Source organism: Pagrus pagrus, assembly GCF_965226575.1.
Source record: "Pagrus pagrus genome assembly, chromosome: 5".
NCBI classification, from domain to species: Eukaryota; Metazoa; Chordata; class Actinopteri; order Spariformes; family Sparidae; genus Pagrus; species Pagrus pagrus.
The window spans coordinates 2,006,214-2,031,429 of NC_140189.1; the positions used below are offsets into that span (position 1 = coordinate 2,006,214).

The 25,216-nt window shown below is 40.7% G+C and overlaps 1 protein-coding gene across 1 annotated transcript; it reads right to left on the reverse strand.

The window, feature by feature from the left end:
* Positions 1–24: 24 nt before the first annotated feature.
* setd7 (SET domain containing 7, histone lysine methyltransferase) lies at positions 25–20,735 on the reverse strand. The gene is made up of 8 exons (XM_084353883.1): positions 20,681–20,735; positions 19,263–19,392; positions 11,070–11,271; positions 10,602–10,791; positions 5,941–6,022; positions 5,713–5,830; positions 2,453–2,610; positions 25–1,046 (listed from the first exon to the last, which is right to left on the reverse strand). Exons 1-8 carry the CDS (start codon positions 20,718–20,720, stop codon positions 854–856), a joined length of 1,113 nt encoding a protein of 370 aa, XP_084210009.1. The 5' UTR covers positions 20,721–20,735; the 3' UTR covers positions 25–853.
* Positions 20,736–25,216: the final 4,481 nt, after the last annotated feature.

Sequence of the window (25,216 nt, forward strand, 5' to 3'; positions counted from 1 at the left end):
CATCACTTAAGCGTTGCAATTGGATTGATTTTTATGTTGGACTTTATTTTGTAGGTTATGAACACAGATATTAGGTTAGAAAAGTGCAACAGGCTTACTGTAGGTCTTTCCTGCATTGGTAGACCATCCATTATTTCCTACCAGTGTGCTTACATTACAAATCACCTCTACAAAGCTCAGGAAATACAGTTCCTTACCAACTCAGATATTATAAATAAATTAGTCTCTGTGATTTTGACTGTTTACAAGGTGAATAGGCTATAAAGTAACACTTAAAATGTATGAATTGGGCCAGCTGAATTAGTTCAATGATGTGTGAGCTAAACTGTTTAAACAGATAAAATAAATACTGCGTGGTAAGATAGTTCTGTTAAACTCAACACCTTAAGGACAGCCCTGCTCAGTAAACTGCATCCACTGTGTAACACAAATGGCATATGGTTTAGTGAAGACAGACAGTAAAAACTGAGAAAAATAGCAATAGTTTTTCATCATATGCTAGATTTATAAGCACCATGAGCATGTAAATCTTATTTTCCACATGAGTTATATGTGAGGGGACAGTGGTAAAATCAGACAAAACAGCATCTCAGGCCAGAGGCATGTCTCCTCCAATAACATTTGGTTTCTTGCATAGTTCTTGTGTTTCTTTGGCCTTGGATTTCCCAAGACCTTCATTCACACTGAATTGCTCAAGCAGTATTCCAATTCGAATACCATATGAAGCATAGGAACTTCTCAAATATCTACAGTGTGGTATGCAGTCGCAGGGGATATCATAATGCTGCATGAGTCTTGTGAGGATGTAGCACAGGTAGAGGGGTGTTTTATTGTCCAGAGGACCTCTGTGTTGTTATTGGCCAGTGGGAGCCCCTTGTCGCAGCTGGAACTCCTTCAGCTCCTGCTTGTACCAATCAGGAGCCTCAGGGCCATTCTTCCCCGTTGGCTCATGATCATAACCATAAGCAACCATTAGCTCCTCGTCTTTCTGCACAGCCCTAAGGGTTCGGATGCACTTGATAGGCCCAAAACGAGGGTGGACAAACCTGCACAAACCCAAAATAAAATTAAAACTGCACACAGTGATGATATATATTTCAATAACAAGTAGAGAAAACAGACTAATTACATGGTACATACGGACAGGACTCTGATCAAATGTGAAATTTAGGAAAATATCGGACCATCTACAAAGAACTTCCTGTTTCAAGGCAAGGATCTTAACAAAGAAGGAATGGTCATTCCATCTTTGGGGCCAGACTGATGAGACTGCACTTACACCATGAACAGCAGCGTGAACAGAAAACACACAAAATTGAGGAAAGGAACAACGTATAGATAAATAACCTACGGTAACCTACTCTCTGAAGTGTGTTCTTTCATTTTCTGGAGGCATTTCTTCCTCAGAAGTCATACGACGTAGATATGTTAGGTTGAAGTTTGTTTCTCCATGCATCTCCCAATGTCTTCAAAACAGCCACAGTCACCACAGTCTGACCTCGAAGCCAGATTCGTTGACGTAATGGCCCTTTCTTCTTTTTTAAGTTCCTTGTTTTTAAGGCGTATAATTCCTTGCTACTGCATCAACGTCCAATCAGAACTCAGAATCAATTATAAAAATACATCCGGTGGTCTGGTGCCTACCTGTATACTGAACATGTAAGGATTAGTTAACGTTTATAATCATCAGAGAACGTTACAGACGTTGTTTTTGGTTCCTATCTGTTTCCTGAATATATTCGTAAGTGTGTGAATGTGTAAATTAGAGACATTAACTTATAGCACTTTGTGGAAGGAGCTTTATAAAGTTCACTCCATTGACTTGTATTAGTTCACAGGGCTGAGCTGCCTCCTCCAATATGGCGGCGACATCGACGTATCACAGCAGCGGGCCAACCCGCTCAGTGAGGCGTCTATGTATATATGTCTATGGTCTATGGTACCAACACAACCTTCACACTCTCCTCTTGTCTCTTCTCTTGCCACACAATGAGCAGACTTGAAGAAGAAAATAAAGCTCCTCAAGCTGTTCCTGAGCAGCTGTTTTGGTGTGCCATGGCGCATCATCCCACTGGTGGTGGCGGGGTGGGGGTGGGGGGGGTGTCCACAACCATGTTTGGGTGGGTCGTGTTGGTCAAGTTGCATCGACATAAATGCCGGGACCCAAGGGTTCCCAGCAGAACATTGCATTATAACGAGATCATCAATGTTATTCACATTTGTTTTATCACTGCTATTGTTTTGTTGTCACTGTGTATTTTTACTGCCTGACTGTTGATTAATACTGTTTTTAATTGTTTGATGATTTGTTTAAAGCACCTTGAGATGCATTTTTTGTATGAAAGGCGCTATATAAATAAAATTATTATTATTATTATTATCACCTGTCAGTTGTTGCTGATCGGTGTATATGAATCTGTCCTACTCTCTATCCTCATCTCTTTGTACTTACGGGTCATATTTGCAGTTGGGGGTGAAGGAGTGGTTTGCCTTGTGACCCAGAGAGGCACAGTATCTCTCCGTCTGCTCAAATGGTGGCGGGACATCGATCACCGTATCCTCGTCCAATGAGATTGTGTTCCCATTCAGTGCCCAGTCTCTGCTGTCCACCTGAGTTGATATATTCATGAAAAAAAACAAATAGTTGAAAACTTGCACAGAAAATTAAAGATGCATTGAAAGGATGCAAAAATGTAACATTTTCTCATTTAGCACCATTTACCCATTAATTTTAACTACATAGTAAAACCATTTATCTTCAAGCCTTCTATTTTGACCATGACTTTTAGCTATCTAAACTATTTTTCCATTACTATAAGCTAACTATTTACCACTAGCTAGCTTTTACTTTTAGCTTTTTGAACTATACATTACTAGGTCTACAAGCTAACTTGTCACTTCCACACTATCTATTTACCACTAGCTTTTACTTTTAGCTAATTGACCTATTTGTTCATTACTATAAGCCATTTACCACTAGCTAGCTTTTTAACCTTTAGGTATTTGAACTATTTATCCATTACTATAACAGGCTGGACACACTTGATGCCTGTGTACTGCGTGGCGGCTGCGTTACTGAGCTGCTGTGGCTCACTGTGTTTGTGTTTACATAAGTTGCGTGGCAGCTCCTGCCTGCCCAATCTGTTTATATGGAGTTTGACATTCATAATTAGAGATAAATATGATGATGTGATTTTCCTTTACCCCACTGAAAGACCAAAAAGCCGTAGGGGGCACTACAGGGAGCGAAAGTGAAAGGAAGAGAGTACACAGGAAAGAAACTGTCCCTCACCTGTTGTGTGTATTCTCTTCATGTCTGTGACATATTCTACACTTACAGATATTAAAACTGTAGTGAAATGCTGGTATGATGTCCATATGACAGTCTACAGGTAGTTTTCAGGTCAATTTTTGATAAAAACTGTGCACGTGCTGTGGTAGAAATAGGCAAGATCTCTAGATCACGTGATGAAGCAGCCACGCTTCAGACACATCCAGTGTAAACGGTCTAACCTGTTAACATGGACGCCAAAAAGAAAAGCACATGCATCCAGTGTGTCCAGCCTGTAAGCCATTTACAACTAGCTAGCTTTTATACTTTTAGCTATATTAACTATTTATCCATATAAGCTATTTATCACTAATTAGCTTTTACTTACAGTTATTTGAACTATTTATCTATTATTATTAGGGCCGGGACTTCAACGCGTTAATTAAGATTAATTAATTACACAAAAATTAACGCATTAAAAAAATGTACGCATTTTAATCGCACTTATTTTTGCACCGCGGAACGTTTCTCACTGGATGAGTTTCAGGCGTACCGATTATACTGGAGCACAATTATTTAACGAGTTAAAAAGCCGCCGACACTGGCGCCCTGGCAATAGCAACATAAGCAAGACAGCACCGCTGTCCAGCTCCTCTCTCAGGCCGGCCTTGAAAGTCGTCAGATCATGTCTGTGACTGGACACATGAGACCAGCTAGGGACGGCGCTCTGATACGCCCTGGCAACATATAGCAACATAAGCAAGACAGCTGGACTTTCAACGCGTTACACCAACCACAGCACGCTGTCCAGCTCCTCTCTCAGGCCGGCCTTGAAAGTGAAAGTGAAAACTTTACCGAAAAATCCTTGTCGCTGCTGAATCATTGTGGGTGATTATTTATTATTTATTTCACTCGTAAGGCCGTGTAATAAGCGGGATAATGTATAGTTACATTACATTATCCCTTACTTACATCAGGCTGAGTTCAACAAATCAATTTATGCTACTGCGATTGAAGTAGTTTAATACAGTCATCATAGTGTAGTGGCAGGAAAGACCATTTACCAAATAACGTGTTACTTAAACATTTTTCATTGTGCTGTGCTCTAAAAATAAACTAACAAACTAGTGTAGAGTCCTGTATAAGGAATGTTCATCTTAAATTTTCCCCTTAAATTTAGGTTCTCGGGAAAATTGCATCTTATCAGGTAATCGTTAATCGATCGATAAGGTCCATCAACTAACGATTAATGAATTAATCGATAATTTGCATCCCTAGTCTGTTGGTCTTGGTTATGTACCACCTTGAAAAAAAAATAAACAATGTTTTGTTGCTTAAGCTTATGTGTTCAGTCATTATTCAATGGTATACTAAAACTCATATGAAAAATATTGCTTCTCACTGTTCTCAGGTCAAATATTTATATGCGATTAAAAATGCGATTAATTTCGATTAATTAATTACAAAGCCTCTAATTAATTAGATTAATTTTTTTAATCGAGTCCCGGCCCTAATTATTATAAGTAGGGCTGGTGCGATGCGTCGATGTAATCGATTATGTAAATACCTCGATTTGTATTATGTGCATCGACGTCTCACCCACGATCATCTACAGTGTGAGTATTTTAAGCAGAGACTGAACAACATGGTGCTCTGCAAATTAGAAATGGCTTATCACAAGAGTACTACCGGCACTTGAAGCGGAAGCATCCCAGGGCGAATTCTTAAGATGGCAGCAGGAGCAACACCGCACCGTTTGGTGCGGGAATGTCACTCCATGGGCCGTGTGTTGGGAACCCCCGCTGATCAGTTTGCTGAAAGGCGAACCTGCCATGTTGTTCTGCTATTGGCATGCTGGTCCTACTTGTGATTGTTTGTCCTCATCAACAGATTAAACAGGTTAAACATGCTGGTCCTACAGTGATTGTCTGCACCCACGGATGTGTTTTAAACTGGTGCACAATGCCAAACTGATTGAATACACTTGACACATTACGTTACACTCCACTGTGGCTTTAGTCATAGTCTGATAGCCAGTTTATGTGATTGGCCACCGGATCGTGACATTGGCTGGGTTTCTTCAAAAGTTGAGCTGGCTTCAACCTCATTAAAATGAATGGGAAAACCTGCGTTTTCACCGCAATGCCTGATCTAATGTCCCGTTTACTTTTTGTCCCCACCCACACTTAATATATGGATTACACAGATTGCCAGATACGACTGGGCTATTTTTTGTTGGGGAATAATGCCCTGTAGAGCATACTCTGTCATATGTGTTTGTTGATAATTGAAGATGATCGATAAAAAAATTATCGTTAGGTGCAACCCTAATTATAAGCAATTTAGCAATAGCTAGCTTATACTTTTAGCTATTTGGCAATTGGCGTAGTAGTTATAATGACAGACAAATAAAAGTGCAGCGCTGCACTGATGTGTCATACCTCAGAGTGTGTAATGCGTACTCCATTGTAAAAAGCCATCACAGTGTCAGTCTCCGCATCTGTCTTGGCAAACAGGCCCTGTCCTGCTCCTTTGATCAGAGAGTCTGCCACAAACACCCTGACACACAGAGACAATATGAAGAGCAGTACTCAAGTGGCTCTGCTCCAGTATGCTGAATTCAGATATATTTTTCTCATAGTAGAATATACAGTAAAAAGTCTACTTACCTTTGGCTCTCATAAGGGTCAGGAAGCAGAGTGTGTGTCGCAATACAGGTGGATGTAGACTTGTCATACGAGTACAAAGCACCTTAAAAACAGTCATGTTAATATACAGTTGTTTACACAAATGCCTGTCTCCATTAAATACAAGTAGTAGAATTAGGGCCGGGACTTTAACGCGTTAATTAAGATTAATTAATTACACAAAAATTAACGCGTAAAAAAAATTAACGCATTTTAATCGCACTTATATTTGCACCGCGGAACGTTTCTCACTGGATGAGTTTCAGGCGTACCGATTATACTGGAGCACAATTATTTAACGAGTTAAAAAGCCGCCGACACTTGGGGTGCGTCTCAGCTCGGGTCAGTAAAATTAACAAGCTGACAGTGACAATCACGTGAAACTGAGGCGAACTCATTCATGGTTGCCTCTGATTATACTGATAATAGGCTACCTATTAGCTTCCAATGTAGACGCGCAACATGCGCGCTCACAACCCAAAGCGGCGTGTAGCCGCGTGCATTTGGTGCGACGGCGACGCCGTTTTCCCCCCCGTGCATGTCCGTGGAGCTGTGCGCCGCGGACGTACACGGTTCTCTATGTTGCTGCGTCAGGCAGGTGTTTCCCACGGAGCTCTGCCCCGTTTCAAAGATGAAGGAAGCCCTCAGTGGAGAGACGTTGTCTCCGCGATGTAGAATGTGTTTTATAGAAGAGAAACACACATTTCAGGACCGCTGACTTGTATCATCAGAACAGACACATGTAAACACAGAGAGCTGAAAATCACTGGACATGTCTGTTGGGATTATACAAATCAACAGTGTAAAGTAGAGCTGTCAAGATGTATGCAGTATTTAATTATTGCATATCCTACTGTACCTATCACTCCTATTGTTTCTGATGTACAGGTGCATTAGAATGTCATGGGAGAGTTTATTAAGGCCTATGTCACTAATTCAATTCAAAAAGTGAAACTAATACATTATATATATATATGTCCATTACACACCGAATGAAACATCCCATGTCTTTATTTATTCAGTTTATTTTAATAGTAATAATTATGGCTAACATTCAATGAAGACCTAAAATTCAGTATCCCAAAAAATGTAAATAGGAACTTTTTTTTTTATTCAGTCATTATTCAATGGTATACTAAAACATATATGAAAAAAATTGCTTCTCACTGTTCTCAGGTCAAATATTTATATGCGATTAAAAATGCGATTAATTTCGATTAATTAATTACAAAGCCTCTAATTAATTAGATTAATTTTTTTAATCGAGTCCCGGCCCTAAATAGAATATAAACCAGAATTCACCCCATGATGTCACCATTAATATTGTAAATGTGGTACACTATGATGTCCAAAATATATGATGAATTAGGTCCTTGTCAACCTTGATTGTTGACTAGGATTTTTATATTTACACAGGAGTACCTGAATACCCATGTCATACATTTTGTAGAGTATACACAATGTAGACTACATCACTGTCTTTGTCTGCATTTTGTATATTTATTGCAACATCATGTGCTTCATTTTGAATATCAAATCAAATATCTAATGTAAAGTCAGTTATTAATTATGGCAACACATGCTACATTTCTGTGCATTCATTGTACAGTGTCTATAAAACGTATTCACCCCCTTGGATATTTTCCCCTTTAATAAAAGCGTTTTTTATAAACTGAATCATGGTCAATATAATTTGGCTTTGGCTGGAATTTACAAAAAAAAGAAAAAACAGCCTTTAATGTCAAAGTGAAAACAGATTTCTACAAAGTAATGTTAATTAATGTCAATTAATTAAACATATATAATGTAAAATAAGTGATTGCATAAATATTCACCCCCTTTAAAGTGACTGAGCTAATTCAACAGAGGTCCAGCCTGGTGCTAGTCTCACAATTACTGAAATGGAGATCACCTGCATGCAGTGAACGTGTCTCAAGTGATTGTAGTATAAAGATACCTGTGTCTGGAAGGTCTAGTCACTGGTTAATCAGTATTCCTGGATATTTTAACACATGAAGACAAAAGAACACTCCAAGCACCTCAGTGAAAGTGTTATGGATAAGTATAAGTCAGGGGGTGGATACACAACATTTCCAAGTCACTGAACATCCCCCGGAGGAAATATGGCACGTGTAAATCTGCCTAGAGCAGGCCGTCCCCACAAACTGAGTGGCCATGCAAGAAGAAGACTAGTGAGAAAAGGAAGACAAAAGCTTCAGCAGCTGAGATGGGAGAGAGACTGCATACAACAGCTGTTGCCCAGGTTCTTCACCATTCAAAGCTTTATGGGAGAGTGGCGAAGTGAAAGCCACTGTTGAAGAAAGCTCAGTAAATTTCGACTGGAGTTCACCCAAAGGCATGTGGGAGACTCCAAGGTGAACTGGAAGAAGGTTCTTTGGTCTGATGAGACCAAAATGGAGCTTTTTGGCCATCAGACTAGAAGCCATGTTTGGCGGACACCAAACGCTTCACATCGCCACAAACACACCATCCCCACCATGAAGCATGATGGTGGCAGCATCATGCTGAGGGGATGCTTCTCAGCAGCAGGCCCTGATAACAAGGTAGATAACAAGGTGAATGTTCTGGAGTGGCCGAGTCAAAGCCCAGATCTCGATCCAATAGAGAATTTGTTGCTGGACTTGAAAAGGACTGTTCACGTCCGATCACCATACAACCTGACAGAGCTTGAGCAGTTTTGCAAAGAAGAATGGAGTAAAATTGCAGTGTCCAGATGTGCAGGCCTGATGGTGATCCACACAGACTCAGTGCTGTGAATACTTTTAATAGGCAATGTATTTAATTGTGTACCTGAAATCACATGACCTATGTACTGGAGTAAAACCTTGAAGTATTTAAATAACCAATGTGGTAACTCCTCATTTGATTTGCAACTAATCTATGTTTTTTCTTTTTCCTTGATTTACTGTCACAAAACTAAATTCCTAAACTAGCTAGGAAAAACATTATTTCATTATTCACATGGAACAGAGGTCTTTGCTTCACGGTAATCTTGTTAAAATGCTGCTCCACAAGGTTTAGGTATTATGATGATATATCAGTGTTTTCTGCTAGTGCACATAATGTCCAGCTGGGTGAAAGTAGTAGCCAGCTGGGGTGGGGGGGTATGGAGGGGCAGTGTGTCTATACCCAAATACACATATACACAAAGCTGTAGTCTTACTATATTTATTTTATTTCCTTTAAAGTAAAGATAAAACTTGGAACTGGAACTTGGCCTACTATAAAAACAATAAAATGTAATAAAGCAAAAAAAAAGCATCTACTCTTTTTTCTTTTCATTTCTCTTCAGCCCTTCATCTAAACATTTGGCCTACTTTAGTATAACAATTAAAATGCAATAAAAATTAAAATAAACATTTCTCAAAAAAGCATCTGTCCTTTTCTTTTCAATGTTGCCCAACCTTTTATGCCTCTCTTTAATATGGTAGAGTGCATTTACATGCAATGAGAGGGATGAAGCAGCAGACCTACTTGGGTCCGTGGGTTATCTTTTTCTTAATTTTAAATTAGACTACACAGTGCATGAGTAATTCTAAGTGCATTTCCAAATGACTCTAGATAAACTCAATAATATCTCATAAGAAACAAATCTAAAACGTCAGTAAATGAAATCATATTCCTAACATAAAAGTAGTGAGTGAAGTTTAGAAAGAATGAAGAACATGGTTCAGTATCAGATCCTTTAACATCACCTCTCTCTGTCCTCCTCCTGTGCTGCTGCTGGAGGGGGGGCTGCTTGTCTTAGTCAGCATCGGTATTTTAGATTTGTGGCAAACTAAGCTAAACGGTTAAACCACATATAGACAGCTTTCTTTTTAGCTTGTTTGTAAAAATTAGCTGTTAGCTGCTGAGCTTGTGAGCTGTGCTTGTTACTGGATAGACAGAGCAGATTAAAATATCGCACTCTACATGTTCATGTTTATGCAGCTTGGACAGGTGTATTGATTAAGTTTTGGCTTTTTACTAGCGAAGGTTTTACTGCACTTACTTTCAGTAACTACGAGCGTAGTTCACGTCAACCTTCAGGTTATCTTTCACTGTGCAGCACTGACACACAGAGTGGGGCAGAGCAAGATTCTACAGATTACTAGAAAGAACAGGCGGCTGGAAATGCTTTAATGTCCAGCCGTTTGGCCGCCGGCCAGCGCTTTGGGAAAACCCTGATATATTCAATAAGACGTGTCAACTGTCAGAGATGTGCCAATGTATACTGTTTATAATGTCCCTCTGTCCCTATGAGAGCATTTATGGCATCAATATGATGTTGTATTTTTAAGGTATTCAGCTCCAAAAACCTGTGATGCCAAATACCTATTTGTTTATTTTATTTTTTATAACAGATCTTTATCGTAATATAAAATTAAAAACACTAATATAGAAGGTTTTGTTCATACCCGACTATTAACTTCATATAGTGAGTGAGTATATCATATACTCACTCAAAGATCAAACACTTACATCTTGAATATTAGATGTGACCAATTTCAGAAAAGAAGACAATTCTAAATCCATTAATTCCTGAAGCTCGTATTTAAAAAGGTCACCTGTACAACATCTACAAACTAAGTACCAATTCAACGAGAGCACTTTCCTGTCATAAAGATGACATCTGTACTTACTGTTGGGTGTGATTTCAAAGCGTAGCCTTCCACTCTCATTGGAGATCAGGGTGGCGAGGCGAGCCTCAATTAGCTCCCCGTCCACAAAGCTTCCATAGAGAGACGTCCGTCTGTCAGGGTAGATGTATGCTACAGATTCACCGGTCATCTCCCCATCCTCATTCGCCTCTCCAAACACACAGCCTCCATCCTAGATGCACCACAGTACACACCGACATGCACAATACACACAGTTAATACTTCTACTATGTTCTGTATGTGCAGAGCTCATGCACCACATCAGAATTTTTTCCCTGTCTTAAACATGGCTTTCAAGGACATTTAATGCCATATAGAACTTCTAATTGCAAGATAAATACAGAACTTATGAAATATGGCCTGAGAAGTGCTTGAATTCATGTAACCAAGTGAATTCTCCATACATATAAACATAGCCACTGTGTTGTAGTGAGCGCTGAGCTGACTCACAGGGTAGTAGACCCAGCATTCCCCACAGCGGTTGTTGTCTTTGTACTGGCCCTTGAACACCAGGTGCCCCTCTCCATCAAACTCCTGAGCGGGCCCATTCAGATCACCATCCACATACGTCCCATGGAGGACACCGCCATCTTCATATGTATATATCCCCTGGCCCTGTAGAGCATCGTCTACATAGAAACCTTCCAGGGTGCTGTGGAGGTGAGGGACAGCAGAATTGAGTTAAAAAAATAAAACTAACAAGTCATTATTAAATTCAATCACCTAAAGGTGAAAAAGAAGCTAAACAACAGTTTCAGTCGTGTAAAATGACTTAAAGCTCTGGTCTACGATCTGAGAAAGGTTTGAAAAAAGCATCCCCCCCACACACACACCCCTCCCCTCTGTGCTCCTTAACCCCTCCCCTCCGAGCTTGTATCGCTCTCCCCTCGGAGTCCCGCGACACACCCCCTCCGGCTACAAGCTTTTTTTTTTTCTCTTCAACGAACTTTATACCTCCCGCAACAAGCTTTTTTTTTTTTTCTCTTCAACGAACTTTATACGTCCCGCAACAAGCACCAAGAGCAACAAGCCGGCAGAAACCAAATACAGCCCAGCTTTGAATGCGGAGTAACGATGTCGGATTCACAGATAAAGTTATTACAATGCACGTAGAAACTAACGTAAATCTTGTAAGTCATTACAATGTCCACAGCTAAGCTCCACAGCCAAGCTAGCGTAACGTCATTAGCATGCTACAGCTACGTTACCTTACAGCTACGTAATAAGTTACAACAGCTAAGTTAGCCACTTCTAAAAGTTACTGAGGGCCAAGAGACTAACAGATGCTGCCGTCAGCTTTCATCACAACGATCGCTTACACATTGTGGCTGAAAAACAAACCTGTTTGAGTCTCAGAGCAACTGTGTGTGTCCCAGCTGCTGTCTGAGTAGCACCAGACAGCAGCTAGGACACACACAGCTGCTCCGAGACTCACACAGACCGCGACACAAACGTGTCCGTAAACCGTAATCTCTTGTTTATGACCGATAAGACACACAAATACACACATCGTAACGCGTTTATGATAATCCATCATATTGATTTAGCAAAGGCTTCGTTGAAAACAAACGGACAAGACCGGGAGGAGGGTTAGCAAAACAGCTGAGCAGTGACCGGGCGAGAGGTTGTTATGGAGAAATAAATCCGGACAAATAAGATAAAAATCCGGAAATAAATCCGAAACCCCTCCGCTTCGCGTTGGGATTTCATCCATCCCTTCATTCATCTTACTTGCTGCTTCATTTAGCTGCCACGAGCAAATAAATAGGCTGATTTGGTGTAAACATGTTAGCAATGTTAGCTTGTTGTTAGCTTACAATGCTAGCATAGAGGCTAACGTCTCCGTCGAACAAGTAAACAAGTGTTGACAACACTGCAGAGACAGACACCGTCTAATAACACAGAAACAAACTAACGGCAGCTTTCACAGTCATAAGCCAGCATCGGCATGAAAGTTATCTGTGTCACAACATCCACAACAGAGACGAAGGTTACCTGCTCAACAGAAACGCCGCTGTATCAGCACCGGGTCCATATCTTCACGGACCTTTCGCCACCGTTCAAATGATGACCCGATGTTTATTCGGTTTGAGCACTCTTTGTTTCACATCTCCGGTTTGTGTGTTTTCAGTGACAGACTTTCTTTCTTTGACTCTTTGTCGGTGGGGCGAGCAGAGGCAGCTGAACTGCTCAGGGCAAAACAAACCTCTTGTCCGCTTGTAGTTTCAAATGCGGAAGTGGGTCGGGACCAGACGTGAGCAGGAGCAGGAGAGTGAGCGAGGATTGGATCGGAAAATTGATCCAATAGGAGCCATCCGGGCCGGATGGTTCCTATTGGTCAATTTCTTTTCAGTTTTACAGACACTAGAGAGAATGGATTTTTTTGGTTCCTTTTACTCTCCACATTGTGTGGGTGGTACTATTGGGTCATAACCACCATCTAAATGATGTTAATAATAATAACAAATCTTTCAAATCGTAGACCATAGCTTTAAACTATCTTAAAATGGAATTTTATTGTATAATTCTATTGTATACTATTAAGTACAACAAAGTGTTAATGCCATTTGGTAAATCAAATCAAAAATACTGAAAGTGTAAAAAAGTTCATAAAACGTGGGGGTGGGGGTATATTTTGAGAAAGAGAAGTGGTAATATTCTGAGATTAATGAGGTTATATTAGATTACAAGGAGAATCATTTGAGATTAAATAGGTAATATTGACATAAAAAATCTAATAGTTCAAGATTGAAGTGGCAATATTTTGAAGAAAAAAGTGGTTATCTTTCCACATTGAAGTAGTAATATTTTTAGAAAAAACAACTAAAATACTGTATATCTAGCATAAAATTGTGATATTTTCAGTAAAATGTAGGAGCAAGAGGTTGCTTTGGCAACAGATGATGTACAGTATTTTATGATTAGATTGGATGGATTTGGTTACAAATGCGTGTTTTAGCATTTCCTGACACTGTACTGTGCTGTACTATTGTTACTGTTTTTCTCGTATTGGACTACAATGTCAGTGTCCTAGTGTCCTGTGACCAGTACAAAGCTGTGGTCTCTGTATGCAGACTATAGTATATCAACTCTTGTCAAAGATGACCACAAGTGCCATTTTTGCTAGTACAAATCAAGTCTCATGTCTTTGGTCACAAGTTCAAGTCAAGTCTTAAGTCTCTTATGCCTATGTCTAAGGAACTGAAAGCATGTACTTTGGTATTATCAGTCCTTTATCTATTAGCATACAGCATACAGCATTGATCAGTTTTTTGGTATATGATCACTTTATACAGATTTATTGCATTTCAATATGAAAAAACACTCAATGACAGCTTTCCCTTAGAGTTCATAACTGTATTTTGCCTTGTGACATGAACATTTAGTTACAGTATAGAGCAGTATTGAGGTCCTACGTACCTACTTAGCCAGCCTGACCAGTCATAGCAAAGCCAGCAGCACAATGTGAACAAGTGTGGCAAGCAAACACTCATCTTTTCAAAATATCTATCCAATGGCAAACTAATAAAGCAAGCTAACGTTAGATAGCTACTTGTGCTGAGCTAAAAATGTATGTTAACCATCCATAGATGCTAACATTAATTTTCACGAGGTTGATGCTAGAATAGATGGACCAGAGGGATGGGGAGGGACACCCGATTGGTTGTTACCTCATCAGCAGCCCTGTCCCTGCTTGGGAGAGGGCGCAAGAGCAAGTCACCAGTTGTATGGCCTGGTCCCAATGACAGGGTTAAACTCCACACGCTAGTGATAGGAGACTCCATTACCCGCAATGTTAACTAAGCGTTGCCAGCCACTGTCTGTTTACCTGGGGCCAGAGCTTCCGACAGAGGCTAATCCAAGGGTGCTGGCATCACGCAGGGAGAAACAGGGAACCCAGTTACAGGGCCCCACAAGCGACAGCATCATTGTAATTCATGCTGGCGCCAACAATATCTGTCTGAAGCAGTCTGAGATCACAGAAGATAACCTAGCCAGGACTTTTAAGGTGCTGCTGATGACATACAAAACTGTACACAGCCTTGCCCTGTCGTACATGTCAGATCTCATTATACCATATATTCCACCTTGTGCATTACGCTCTCAAAATTCAGGGCTCCTGACGGTTCCCAGGGTTAAGAAGATGTCACATCAGAATCTGGCTCTATTGACGCCTTTAAATCTAAACTCAAAACTTACTTCTTTTGACTTAACCTTTAGGTAGTCCTTGACTTCGATTGCTAGCTTCTTCACTGGGTCTGTCTCAGTCTCAGTAAGTTAACTATAGTATTAGAATTCACATTGTCCTGCCGAGGAGAAAATTAACTTTGCATTACTCTAACTTTTGTTTTTGTTTTCTGTTCCCACAAGCTGCAAGCTTGGCCCATGGCCCCCTGGGACCATCTACCTCTCCTGGCTCCTCCTGCCTCACATATTGATGGCTATGGGTCATCATACCCCTTGGATCATTGCTCTCTGTTTTACTGTAAATTATCTTGTGTGGCCTGCCCTCTTCCAGGTCACCACGGTGGAGAGGAGGTTGTGTGCCTCGGCCTGCTCAGTCCTCTCCTGGATCCACACACTTTACATATATTATAATTTGTATCAGATAATCTGTCAATGAAACTTATAAACTGTGATTTTGTTGTTCTGTTCTGTACATGTGACATCTATTGCATGTCTGTCCATCGTGGGAGAGGGATTCCTCCTCTATGGCTCATAGAGAAGAGGTTTCTTCCATCTTTTTTCCACCGTTAAAAGTTTTTTTTTTCTCAATATGGCAAGTTTTTCCTCACTTGAATCGATGGTCTAAGGACAGAGGATGTCATTCACTGTAGAGTTTGTAAAGCCCACTGAGGCAAACCATGAGCGCACGCACACTGTCCGACAACTGTCAAATACCGCAGACGGGGTCCCGAGTCCTCACGAGCAGTGGGAAGAAGAATGTATCGGTGCGTCCTTGGAAAAGATGACATATGTCGAGTAGAAGATCTTCAAGCTCAAAGGATTACACATGAGCAGGTATCTAAAGTAGAACATTCCTTGCTTTTTTTTCTGATTAACACCACCTACAACTAAACTGCTTGTGTTTGTACAGTATATTGACCAGGCATGTAACTTGGACACACAAGCACCCTAATCAGAATCACTAATATTTTGAGGAAACAAGGTATCCAGAATAACCGACAATTGTCACTTAGAGTTCAGCAGTCTGATGACATGGGGGAAAAAGCTGTTACAGAGCCTTGTGGTCCTGCACCGAATGCTGCAGAACCTCTTTCCAGAGGCCAGCACGGAAAACAGTCCATGGTGAGGGTGGGAGGAGTCTTTGATAATATTCCCAGCTCGGGACATGCAGCACTTGGGAGCACAGGGCTCGACATTAACTTTTTTCCTCAGTGTCCCACAACTGTCCCGAATTCTACTTTGTATTGTCCCGGATATAACCAACAGTGTCCCAAATTTAAATTATTGTCGTCGCCCCCCCAATTATGCAGAATACATATAATTTGATCCTTTGTTGTCACTTAACCATCACACCATGGACTCTGGTCCACCATATAAGTTTAAAAACTTATTAAACATATGAATATCAGTCTGATCTGTTGCCTCTCCTAGAGTAGAAGGGAAAGGAGTTGTTTTAAGACATGTTTTCTATTGTTTCTCAATATCCAGACTAATTTATCATTATGTCAACATAATTCAATATAACATTCAATATGTTATGGCTGTATGGTCTCTGTGTTTTATGATTGGAACCCTCATTAAAAGTGGTATGAATGATAATCAAAAAACAGAAGTTCCATAACACAGTTTAATAAATGTATCTTTTTTCAGTTGTAATTACAAGTTATCATTACAAGTCAGTAGTACTATAGGAATATCATTTTATCTTTTGTTATCATTTATGAATGTCAATCATCTTGCTCTCACTCATTCACCCACCCCACCAGATCTCCCCCTTCACATTTACTCTGCTTACTCCTGCCCTCCTACACAACACTCCTCTCTGTCTTGATGTGTCACTGTCTCACATACACCTCAAGACCCAAAAACACAAAACATTGTTCAGGTGCTCCCTGTAACCTATGAGTTACTAGCCCTTTTCACACAGAGACGCCGCATTATCGCCACAGCGGCGGTTCCGTTGGTTGTTCACACAGAGCCGAGCAACTCCGGCGTAAAAGACGAACCAGAGTATAATTCACACAGAAAGCCGGCGCTGCGGCTCCAAAGGAGCCGTGACGGTACATGTCCTCATCATGACGTATATGATGACGTGTGTGTTTTTTTCAAGGTGTTTCCCGGTGTCCTCCTATATCTAAACATGTACCGCTGGCTGTTTATAATCATATGGATGCTGTTATGATGTGTTGTGATTGAGATCCTGACCCACCAAACATCCTGGAAAGTGACAAAGTTACATTTTTCGTACGAAATACATAATCGCCATCAGTAAACAGGACGCTGTCTGACTATTTCACTTGCGGGGGAGGGATGCTGTTTTCTGGGGGGAAAGTTCACTGAAGTCTCGGTCAGGACGGCTGACCGCCGCAGAGGATGCTCTCTACTTCTTCCTGAAGTCGACAATGATCTCTTTGGTTTCATCCACGTTCAGGATCAAGTTGTTTTTGCTACACCAGCCCACCAGCTGCTCCACCTCCTCGCTGTAAGCCAGGTCGTGGTCATCCCTGATGAGGCCCACCACTGTTGGTGACAGTCCGTATGCCTTGCCACATATCCCTGGTGTTAGCGGGATCATGGAAAAAGTCTTGGATTTTTCGACTGTGAGCACACTTTGCTAGTCTGATGGCACGGTTCAAATTGGGTCTTCCTGTTCTCTGTGCCATCTCGTCGCCAGACTTGAAGGGTGAGTTCCGTGCCTTTGGCATTTTGCGTACTTCATCAGCCATCCAGGGTTTTTGGTTGGCCCAGGTGGTGATGGATTTGCTAGCGCTGACGTCCTCTGTGCATTTGTTGATGTAGGCTGACACAGACATGGCATACTCATCTATGTTGATGTGATCGTTGTAAGTGGCAGCTGCTTTGAACATATCCCAGTCAGTGCACTCAAAACAGTCCTGTAGTGCCTCCATAGCCCCCTCAGACCACACCCTCACCTGCCTCACTGTAGGTTTTACTCTGACCAGCAGGGGCTTATATGCTGGAATTAGCATAACAGATAGATGATCTTAAGTGCCAAGACGGGGTGGGGGGCTGCTCTGAATGCATCTTTCATGGTGGTGTAAGCCATTGGGACAAACTGGCATTTATACACCAGTTGTTGTTGATGTAAACACACTTACGAGTAGTCGTGTCTATGAAGCTGAAGTCACTGGATGATCGTAAATCGCCATCATAATTAAAATTATGATGGCGATCATATGTTAATTTGTAGAGATTTTTGCCGGTTTTTGGCATCCTAGGCAGCAGATTTTGATATAAATATTCTAAACTATCATGAGCCAGTGTAGCCGCAGCCAGACAGGGCGCCGCCATCTTGAAATTAAGGTAATGAAGTGTGTCTGTACTTTCTCTGCCATTCTTGTCCTTAAACAATGAGCTCACTCCACCACAGCTCCAGCAGTGCAGTGCGTAGACTCTGGTCATGCACAATAAATGGTGGGCAGAGTCAGGGCAGGGCGGGTAGGTAAGGACAGGTTGATAGACGGGTAGGCTGTCCATACAATATCTTCGGGCTGTGGGAATTGATTGGATGAAGTTGTTATAGCCCTGTTGCTGTCAGAGACCATGGATTTTTTTCCTTTTTCTCAAAGCATTTCATATTTTGATTGCTGTCTGTATGTTAAGAGATTATACACATATAATAAAAAAAAAGCTTCTGATTAGAATTACCAACCCGAGCTTTAAAACACAGATTGTTCACAAGTCCTACATCGCAAGTCCGAGTCGAGTCTCAAGTCGGTGTTTCTCAGTCCCTTGTTTGGCAATATGATTACCAAATGTGCCTGTTAGTCCAATTTGGGAAGGCCTGATCCGAGGCATCTCAGGTTGTGGAGGCTTTGCACTGCAATTACTATAAATGGTGGTGGAGGCAAGCCACTTAAAGTTCAGCTTTACACTTTACAGGAAGTATATATATTTTTCCCTGATGTTTCATCTGCTGGTATTCCTTTCGCTTCTACAACCATTGACTCCAGCTGCCTCTCATATCACTTCAGGAGTCATTAAGTCCACTGCGCTTTATCTTTTTCCAATGCCATAAACCTGTGTCTGTATTCTGCACTCTTTGGCTCAGTCTGGAGGAAACCAAGACTCCACAGTGCTTAGGCCATTGCTTCAAAACATGTCTGACTATGGTTTCCTTTTATCTCAATATCTTAAAATCTATTACAGTATGGTGTTTATTGGTGAACATTTGAAATGTAAAAGCTGACGGACTGCTCTCTCCTGTTTAATATAATGACGTATTTAGATCTGTATTTAGACACTATTTTTGTCACTTTTTTATACAATATTTGCAATAGTATGAACGTTTTATCAAATATTTTGACTGAATTCTTGAAATGTCCCTTTTTTTCCCGTGGCTCTAATACACAGTTGTAATTTTGCAGAACATGCTTAGAAAACTTGGCTCAGTGGCTGAGGTAAATGTCTATTTCCATTTTATCTTTCCAGTACCTTCCATCAAAGAAGAAGAACTTGCCCTTGCCATTCTTCTCTCCGTGGGTGAAGTGTCCTTCAAAACGATCACTAGATGAGTAGGTTACTGTGCAGAACCCATGTGGCTGACCATCTTCATCCAGTGGACCTGAATACAAACACAAACACACAAACAGAGCTAAACTGAGTGTGATGATTAGACTCAACTGAATGTATTCTTGGCTCCTCACAGTTTGAGTCCAGACTCTCTGTACTTCACATTACACAATCATTTCATCTAGTACTGGACAGCATATTGGTAATACATTGTTATTGTGATATGAGACTATGTTTCGTCTGAGACATGTTGTCTTTTCCTGGTTCTAAAGGCTGCATTACAATAAAGTGATGTCATTTATGAAGTTACCAGATTATTCTGCTTGTTCTACATGTATTGTGTATCGCATTATAGCCTAAAAATATTGCAATATTTTTTCAAGTCCATATGGCCATTCCTACTTTCATCCACTCTTAAGAACACTGATAAGTGCAGCACAGCTTCAATGTTTTTAATGTCAGGAGGTGCTGGGTTCAATACTCTCAAGCTTCTCTCATTTTAGCATTAGTAAAAAGATCTCTACAACCCTGTTCATTAGCCATATCGATGAGCCACAAACAAACATACATTTGTAACTTCAATAACTTCAGTAACTTAGGTATGGAGATACAGTAGCAAGAAACCCCATAAATAGCAGTTGTTTTGAGATTTTGTGACATCTGCCCATTAACCCTCATTCTTTGAGCGTACTAGGAGTGCCCCTTGTGGCCGTCAGTGACTTCCCCGGGTGGCGCAGGATTGACAGGACTTCTACTAATCAAAAGCTGTCCTTCCTAGAAAAGTTTGATTCGAAGGGTTTATACGGTTCTCCAAATGTATGCCGAATTCACTAGACGTACCTTACAAGGACGCGCAACATGTCAATAACAAGCTAACTTTATGTTTCCAGTTTCGGGCTGGGTTTTCATACACATGGGGAGTGTGTTTTAAATAGAAGAACTTCATAAAAGCGGTGCTAACAAACACTGATGAGATAATTCGCAGCCTGGCAACACCACACCATGCATTACAAAACCGAGCACACGTGTAGTAGACTGTGGAAAATAAAAATGTAACCTTTCATGTAGTTTTACAATTCCTGCCTGCTCACATCTTAACAGCAGCCTCCCCAGCAGCGGGACACAGACAACACTCAGGCCGCCCTCATTCGCTTGTAAAGCGGATTTGCTGGTGAAATAAAGTCCGTGGCGCTCTAAGTTACCGAGCCGGCCCACTGACTGACTCGTGGAGATTTACGGAGAACTGACATCAAAAACTCAAATCAACAGACATATATCGCACATAAGCTACATGTCGTTATTTCTATCGAAATCAATAGAAGGAAGATGATGTTGCTCACCTTCAACGGCCTCTTCTATGTTTTCATCATCGCTGTCCATGCTGCTGGAGGCTGCTGACCACACCACAGCTTTGACTGCTTTTCCTGTCACCCATGGGGCGTCATGAGCATAGCATGATGTGACAACTGAGTTCAAATGTGATCCTGGAAGTTTCCACTGTATCATGAAATTGTCGTTCATAAATTTTAATATTGCCTAAATTGATTTATTTGTTCAAATAACTTTAAACAATGCTATCAAATTTCATCTTGCAGTAATGCAGTCCCTCTTCTGGGTGGTAGGCTACACGACGCACGACCGCATTTTAGATTATCCTTCTGGGTTTTCTTTAGCGATTTTCACATATCATACATTTCTCCCCTATATGAATGTAAACCAGATGACATAAACCCCTCCCCACCCCTCTAGAGCAGTAGTGTTTCCCGTCCTGACTGAAATAATTTAATGATAGGGTGAAAATTGGGTCCACCCACCATGTAGAGATTCAATATCATTTGGTGAATATAAGACCTTCTGCTTTCTAAGAAATCATATCGGTAAGGTGATCTGATGGTACAACAATCCGCTGTGTCCCCCCTTGATGGAAAATAGGCTTCATCCTCAGAGTGGACAGTTTGGTGAATGTGAGGATTTATTATCCTGCTTCATGTCTTATTTAATGAAATCTGATCGCCTACTGCTTACAGTGTTTTTTGTTCCTTTTTGATTCTGCCTGTCATATTAAGTTCCTCTAGAATCTTTAAAGTCAACACTACAATTTAAAGCTGCAATAATCGATTGTTGAGAGCCACGTTACAGTTTCCAGAGAAGGGTAGGACCCAAATACAGAAACACTCGGGAGGCAGACAGGATTAAATAACTAAGGGCGAGCTTTATTAAACAAAGTCTGAATGATTCAAAAAAACAAGAATCCAGGAAAATGAGTCAAAAAGACAAAAACATAAAGTAACAACAAAAGAGCTTAAACAAAGTGCAAACAAAAGCAAAGTCCAAATCAATGAACGAAAAACAATGGAAGGAGGGACATCACACAATGGGAGGAACTGAAAAGCTATACCCAACACATGAGAGCTCAATTTCAAAATAAAACAGGAAATATCAGAACAACAGAAACCAGGATCATGACACACCACAAGGACACTATTCAATATGGACTTCGGTCAAAACATACTGAGACCTTAAGAAGTCTGTTGCAGTATCTCTGGCCACCTGATGAATAGAAGTCGAAAATTCATTTCCCATTATGCATGTTTTTGTCTCAACAAATTCCTTAAAAAACATGTCTCTTTTGTTTGCTATTAAGGGTTCACAGCTGATATTTCCCCCGATACAGTAGGGGTGGTGTTGTGCTGCTTAAAATTTGGTTTGCTATCTGCCTCTAACACAGAGAAGACAAAAAGGAGAGGGTGGAGGGGAGTAGACATATTTTTGTAGACTAACCCCGAAGTTAGTATCGCCCTGGTTCCCTGCATTGGATTTAGAATTATTGCCAAAAAAGGCTCTGTAGCAAACACAAACTTATGATACTTGCACATTTTGTTTAGGAAGATAATATTCACAGATGAACACTATAATCAGGCTATAATCAGACTACATTGCAGTTGCATGACTTAAACGTCACCACTGGTAATTGTCTTACTACACAATTGCTATGCACGTTTCCTGTAAGTTGATCAATCTGCAAGTTGTAAAGTCAGAGTTAGAATAGTTTGCAACTAAGAATGCCTGTCGAGGGATAAGTGAGTAGATGAGTCTCTGTGTTTGGCATGAAGACGTTCAATGTCTGTGTCAACTTTTGTAGTCTCATTTAGCCACTTGATGATGGCTGATGATGATTTAATGTTTTATGTCATATAACAAAATGTATAAATATGTTAAGTCTCTTGTAACCATAGACCTAACTCAGGCATTTAACCGATGCAAAAAAAACCCAATTTACCTTGGAAACGAGGGAACCGAATGTGCAAAAATGCTAACGGATTCCTGGGTTTTAGGACTCGTTACTACAACACTCTATGGTTGATGCTAGAATCGATGGGCCAGAGGGACAGCTGAGGGACACTCAGCTGTCTGTCTTCAGTGATTGGTTGTTACCTCATCAGTAGCTTACAGTGAAACGAGTTATCACAGCAGCGTTAAAGAGTCTCTGACAGAGACTTCAGCATGGAGGATTTCAACTATATCTGACCTATCTGTGAACGCTCCTCCACTGTGCTGCGGCTGTGAGACGTTTTTTTTTAACTCTAAGTCTTGATATGTTCCACTGCCCTACTGACTGCATTTCTTTTAAAATAATGACAGTGCTTTAAAAGTGATAAAAGTGTTGTATATGTTATGTTATTTCTTTTATTTGAACAGGGACAGTGCACAATAAAACATTAACCCTGCATATAACAAGGAGAGATGCATTGCACCGGGTTTTAGCAAGTTGCTATTTTCCACCCGTAGTCCCGTTTGATTACAGGATCTTTTTCTTGTATATTTGGTTACATTTTCACTTGTGGATTATTCAACTGATGAGTGCACATTCAATCAACTGATGCAGAATAATACATATTTTAACCATCCATTATAACTTCTTCACACTTGATTCTTCTTTTTAACAACATAGCAATTATTACCAGTTGTCATTTACCACCAACTACTTACTTATGGATATATTATATTATACCACACAATCTGTGGTGATACTGCAGATTGCAAGCTGTACTTGCCCCAGAATACACACCATCCTCTTTGGCTAGCCGAGTGAGCTTGCAGCCGTGTCTTTCGGCTAGGCAGAGCAGACAGGCCGGGTGTGTGCATGGTGGACTGCCCCTCACATGCACCGAGCTTGGACATAGATGTTACTTGGTTTGGGCCAAGCGGGTTTTGTGTAACCCAAGAAGAGACAGCAGCAGGTCAGCCAGGGACTGTATACGGAGGAAACTACAGATTAGAATCCCTGTATTAGTACCGCCGCTTTGACAGATGTTGTCAAAGTATTTATTTCAAAAGAGCAAAATGCTCTATAAAAGCCGAAGTATGTTTGACATTTTTCTTTGTGTTTTATAAGAAAAAATAAATGAACATTTGAAGAGTCAGAATTTTGTTTTTGTGGGTAATAGTGATGTCAGTTAGAAGGTTACAGCTTTGGAATATTTAATGTTTCATCTTCACTCACTACATTTTAGCCTTTTTTACCCTCAGGTGCACATAAACTACACTTTTGAAATGTATTGAACCTATTGATTTGAAAAATTGTTGTTTCTTATAGGTTATTAGTTGCAAGATGCAAGTAATTATTGGTTATTGTTATTGGTTGAAAAAAATCCATATCGTACATCCCTATTTCCTTTAGGGTTTTTTTCCTATTTTCAACACTAGCCCTGAAACTTTTTTTGCCCACACATCCTCATGGCTGAATAGTCAATTGTCAACATCTCCCAAAGTGACATATATCACCATTCCCAAAATGTCATGACCGTTGAAGCCTAACAGCGTTCCACCTACCAGACCTTCGATTTATGGTTGCAGTTTGGTTAGGTTCAGGAAAACATGGGGGTGGGTTGGATTAAAATCACTGCGTTACTTCTGTAACAAATGTCACAAATGTAAGTACATTTCATAAATGCCTACAAGACACTCACCTGTGAGCCCCGGGCATGTTGGTCTTAAAGGAATAATTCACTCTAGAATGAAATTCAGTCATTATCGTCTCACCCTAATGCTGATGAGAAGTCCGGTGCAGTTTCTTATTCCTGAAAGTGCAGCTGGAGACCCGTGGGGGTACCCTCCGGCAACAATAATCCATATAACGAGCGTCAATTGTGCCAGAGAGGAAAAGGTCCATAAAACTACACAAAAACTTTGTAATATTCCTCCATACTGCTCGTCTGCTGCAATCCAAGTATCCTGAAGTGACATCCAGAGTTTACTCGAAACAGTCACTATGCTATAGCTGCATGGAGGCACGCTCCCGCGCTCACGCGAGTCTCCCTCACAGCAGTTTGCACTACCGAAGCCGCGCCAGACAAGATGAACGAGACTCTCGATAGATACACACTAGGGCATTAGTGACTTCAGATCCTTTCAAGTCGACTTGACCTTGTTCTAGCTTATGGTATCGAGATTGAAAATCTAACAGTTTCTCCACAGAATCCTCTTTTATCAGACCATCACTTAATAACTTTTGAAGTTCTATTACTGGACTACACACCATTAGGCAAAAACTCCTTCACTAGATGTCTATCTGATAGTGCTGTAGCTAAATTTAAGGAAATTATACCGCTGGCACTTAATTCAATGCCATGTCTTAATATAATAGAGGACTCCTCCGCTAACCTCAGTTCCTCACAAATTGATCATCTTGTTGATAGCACTGCAGGCTCATTGCGAACAACACTGGACTCTATTGCCCCTCTGAAAAAGAAACCTATAAAACACAGGAGGTTAGCACCTTGGTATAACTCGGATACCCGCAAATTGAAGCAAACATCACGGAAATTTGAAAGGAAATGGCATTCCACCAATTTGGAAGAATCTCACTTAGCCTG

Coding starts and splice junctions, on each gene's coding strand:
- setd7 (XM_084353883.1), bottom strand. CDS start 20,720: ATGGACAGCGATGATGAAAACATAGAAGAGGCCGTTGAAG. Junction 19,393..20,680: donor CATAGAAGAGGCCGTTGAAG/GTGAGCAACATC, acceptor GTTTGTATTCAG/GTCCACTGGATGAAGATGGT. Junction 2,611..5,712: donor TACGCATTACACACTCTGAG/GTATGACACATC, acceptor ATATCAACTCAG/GTGGACAGCAGAGACTGGGC.